The following is a 4,533-nucleotide window of genomic DNA, read 5'->3' on the forward strand; positions in this document are numbered from 1 at the left end:
ATTATGTTCTTCAGAAACATTTTTTATAGGAATTAGTCTTAATTAATGCACTTATCTCTATCTAGGGGTAATACCTAGTGGTATTGTGAACTGTTTTCAGATTTCTAGTATATTCTTACCAACAAGAAAGTCAACTAAGCTAATAATGTATATTATTATGGGAGCTCTGGTGGCATAGTGCCTAAGGCATTTGACTGCTAACTAGAAAGCAAGTGGGTCAAACCCACCAATCACTCTTTGGAAGGAAGACTGGGCAATCTACTTCTGTAGAGAAACTGCCTTGGAAACCCAAGGAGAAGTCATTATGAACTGCAACTGACTCGATGGCAGTGAGGTTTTTTTTTTGTTGTTGTTTATATTATTATAAATCTATAAAAGTAAGTATCTCCAGAATCATAAGTATTGCACTCCTGAGGGGATCTACAGTTGGCACTTGGTCAATTCCCTGTTAGGGTTGGGGAAGAGAGAAGATACAGTCTGGAGGAATTATTCCAGCTATAAAGGCAAACAGCAGAGATTCACCATGAAGGGAAAATCCTGGAACCCCATTGTCACAGCTATCTCCAGTTAAGGCTAGAGGGTCTTTGTGTGCCAGAACTCTCCTCCAGTGCAAGGGCCCAGAGCGTTCTAAGCTTGAGTCTGGGAAATGACGCTTGTTATATAATTTGACAATGCCATTAAGTCTGCAGGTGAAAGATCTTGCTGCACATGGAAAGATACACTACTCCATCTAAGACAAAGCAGGAGTTGAGAAAAAAATATTCCAAGGAAATATCTAACAAAGAGTCCAAGCAGATAGAAATAAGTGTAGGGCAACTGTGTAGTAAATAGAGGGGACATTGAGTCATAAGGGTGGAGCAGAGATTCCTCTAGTAAGTCTCCCTTAGTCTCCATTCTGGGAAAGTTTTGGCAGGGTCTATAGGAGCTCTGGTAGCATAGTGGCTAAGACACTTGCCTGCTAACCAGATGGCTGGCGGTTCAAACCCACCAGCCAGTCCTCGGAGGGAAGGTTGGGCAATCTACTTCGGTAGTGATACCTCCTCGGAAACCCAAGGAAGAGTCGCTATGAATCGGGGCTGACTCAGCGGCACATAATAACAACAGCATAGCCTTATCTGGACCATTAAAGAAATTACTAAGGAATAAAAATCTGACAGACACAGGAGAAAGTAACTCAAGTTTCCAAATGGCCACCAGATCAGGGAAGTAGATAATTCTCAGAAGTTCAGAGAGGTCTGTTGTGACTTGGAAGGGCACTCCACAGGGAGCCCTGAATACCAGCAGTTCCCAGGAAAGAACTTCTGACTTAATGTATACCTTTACCCTTTGGAGACTGGGAAATTAGAGAATGTAAGAGCTCTGGTAGCCACTCCTCCAGCCACTCCTCGGAAGAAAGATGGGGCAATCTACTTTCGTAGTGATATGCCTTGGAAACCCAAGGAGGGGTTGCTATGAGTCAGGTCCAACTTGACAGCATATAACAACAACAACAACAACAACGAAACAGCAGTTCCAAAATATAAACCATAAGCTGTGTGACACAAACCATGTTATCCAATTAGAGGTACCACAGGATGAACTATGACTCACGTAACAACTGGAAACCCATTAATCAGCAGTGGAACACAGTGTCCTCGGCCAAGATCTCTACAAAGGTCAACTGGGGCAGAGCTAGCAAATATAGTGTCAGTGTGTGAACAGCATGTCTTGGGCTAAGTTAATTGGGAGGGAGACTTGAGTCTTTGTCATAATACATAGGAAACTGAGTAAGAACAATACTTTCTCCCTTGAGAGGACTAGTCTAGGAAAAGACAGAAATAGTCTACGGAGAGGTAATAACTTGCTCTTGCTTGTGGGTGTTTAAGAACTCAGAATTAAAAAAAGAACAAAACCGAGACCTGCTTAATGACATTAAGAAATCAATGTTTTAGTAGTATATTTTCTATTTTATAAATCCATTTGATTGTCTATCGAATCTTAATAGTCCTCATTTCAACAAACTTCAAGCCATTTGTTCTTTCTTCAGATTTGAGACTTATGCCCTTTAAATTTCCGTGCGGAACTGAAGCTCAGTTCCAGACATTTCCTTCTTATAAATAACATCAAATTTCTCATTTTGGGCCACTGTGAAGTAATTTTTCCAGTCACCTGCAATTCCTAAAAATAAAAATAAGGAAACATGAAAGAGAAAAATATTTCCATTATGAAGGAAAAGCTAGCGTATACCAAGAAGAAAAGGTTAAAAGATTTAAAGAAATACTTTCCTTGTATATGAATATTTTGTAATGTCATTTCATTTTTATTGTTCTTCCAATAAATTGGGCTGGAAATACGGCTTATAATTTAACCCAAACCTGGACTTTTAAATAAATTCTCAAAGGATTAATTTTCTTGTCCAAACTTATGAGCTATACAATCATTTCCTGAGATTCTTTTAGTGTTTTCTATTCAACCTTATGATGCACCATTTACAATGAAATTTTTCCCATGCTCTTAAATGAGGTTGTTTTTAGAAGTTAAATGCAGTGCTTTTGGGAGAAATCTCCAAACAGAAAAAACAGAGATATAATTTGCAAATAGTAGGACTATTTGATATTTTAAACTATACAAACATAATTTTAAAAACAAATTAAAGCATATAGCTCCTTTAAAACTAAGGATAATTAACAATTTTCATATGGGTGAAAATATTTCAAAGAAAAAATAACTATAACATCAAAAGAAAAAGAAAAAAATTAGCCATTAATTGATAGTTTTTGAAGCTAGGTTATGGGCACAGGCAGGTTCATTGTTTTCTGTTTAAAATTCTTTATAATACTTTTTCTTTTTTTTAATAAAATAAAAAAGCAAAAACAAACAAACAAACAAACGAGTTTTGATACTATATTCATATGCCTAATATATTCTTAGAGTTGTTTATTTCCCAGCACATTAAGTGAAATTCTGCTCTTTTCCCTCTAATTCAATAAAGAATATTAAAAATAATGGGCAGTGTTATTAAGTGGATAATTTTTCAAATTATTTGTTAAAAAATTTGTTAAATATATTATTCTATTAAAACACAATTTTTGCACATACCATATATGAACATAATAAGCCACTCTAGCCACCTGCTTAAGTGAAGGTAAACCTGTGTTTCACAATAAATATCATATTTTTCTGCTGTCATCTTTCTAGGTTAAATTTGTATTCTACACTGCTCATAATTCAGGCAGATTTTTTTCAAGAAACAAAACTTCCCATATGATTAAAAGAAAAAAGTTTTCTTTTTGGGGTATTTTTAAAAGAATGACCATTGTTTTCTAAATGATACAGGGACTTCAAAGAATATGATATTGTATTAACTGATATTAGTTACTATTGAGGAGAGAAGAAAACCCATGCCAAATTGGACAAAAGTTTAAGGGACTAAAAATGACAAATTTTGAATGGTTCACATCACCATTGTCAAAACCACTTTCACTTAGCAGAAGAATAAAAAAGGAGGAGAAATATTTATCAAGAACTTAAATTATTCTGCTAACAGCTTCACATATATATTTTATCTAACAATTTCTAATCTACTCAGCAAATTTTTTATGATAGACATTTTTAGTGTCTTTATGGAGAGAAGAAATTAATGGCTAGACAAGTTAAATCATTTGGTGAAGATTACACAGCTAGTCATTATCTCAGCACAATTCATAAGAAAGTAAAGAGAAAAATTAAAACTTATAAAAATATTCACCTTTGCGCATAAAAGAGGATTTGCTGTGATCCATCACTATACTTGGAATGTGTGTGTAATTTACCAGAGGGTTGTCCTTCATCATTTCAAATGAGGTGTGATGAATTATCCTATCCAAAATCTTATCATTTAACTTCTTTCCTAGAAACTGAATCACCTTCTTGATTTCCTGCTTTGGATTCTATCAGTGGGTAAAGATACACATCCAAGAAAATAAGAACCAAATAAATAGTCAACATAATGCAAAAAAATGATCAAATCTTTGCATTCTTCTTTCTTAAATTTTGACCCTGACTATTAAAGGGGGTATATATTTGATTATAATTATTTTTCATTAATTATTAAGGAATTAATTATAATTAAAAATTTCCTCTTATCAGAAATTGAGTAGAAATGCCTTATCTATTCCCTTACACCTTAGTTCATATTCAAAGCACAATAAGAGTAAATTCTTGGCTAAATATTAATAATATTTAGAGAAAATATAATCATGGTAATGTTAAACTCAGTTTGGACTCAAATTTGAGTTATGAATCTTTTAGGAAACTATCAGTTTGTTATTCTTACCTTTACTTTTTGTTACCAAATAAATTTCTTCCTTATTTATTGATTACAATATTTTAAAAAGAAAAAGAATCATAGACTTATTTAAATATGTGTACTCTATTACATAGAAACTGATTAAGATTTGCAAAGTGATAATAGTGTAGCATTTGATTGTGTGGATCATGACAAATTATGGATAACATTGAGAAGAATGGGAATTCCCGAGCACTTGATTGTACTCATGAGGAATCTGTACCTTG

The 4,533-nt window shown here is 34.0% G+C and overlaps 1 protein-coding gene across 1 annotated transcript in view; it reads right to left on the bottom strand.

Moving 5' to 3' along the window:
- Positions 1-2,044: 2,044 nt before the first annotated feature.
- Positions 2,045-4,533, bottom strand: part of LOC103198602 (sulfotransferase family cytosolic 1B member 1) — a 20,009-nt gene continuing 17,520 nt past the window's right edge. The window contains exons 6-7 of the mRNA XM_007942769.2: positions 3,728-3,908; positions 2,045-2,157 (exon numbers count right to left, since the gene is read on the bottom strand). Of these exons, the coding sequence (XP_007940960.1) occupies positions 2,045-2,157; positions 3,728-3,908 (294 nt within the window). The remainder of the gene's footprint in view (positions 2,158-3,727; positions 3,909-4,533) is intronic.

Source organism: Orycteropus afer, unplaced genomic scaffold, assembly GCF_000298275.1.
Source record: "Orycteropus afer afer isolate SDZICR_OR568_19922 unplaced genomic scaffold, OryAfe1.0 scaffold00098, whole genome shotgun sequence".
In the NCBI taxonomy this organism is placed as follows: Eukaryota; Metazoa; Chordata; class Mammalia; order Tubulidentata; family Orycteropodidae; genus Orycteropus; species Orycteropus afer.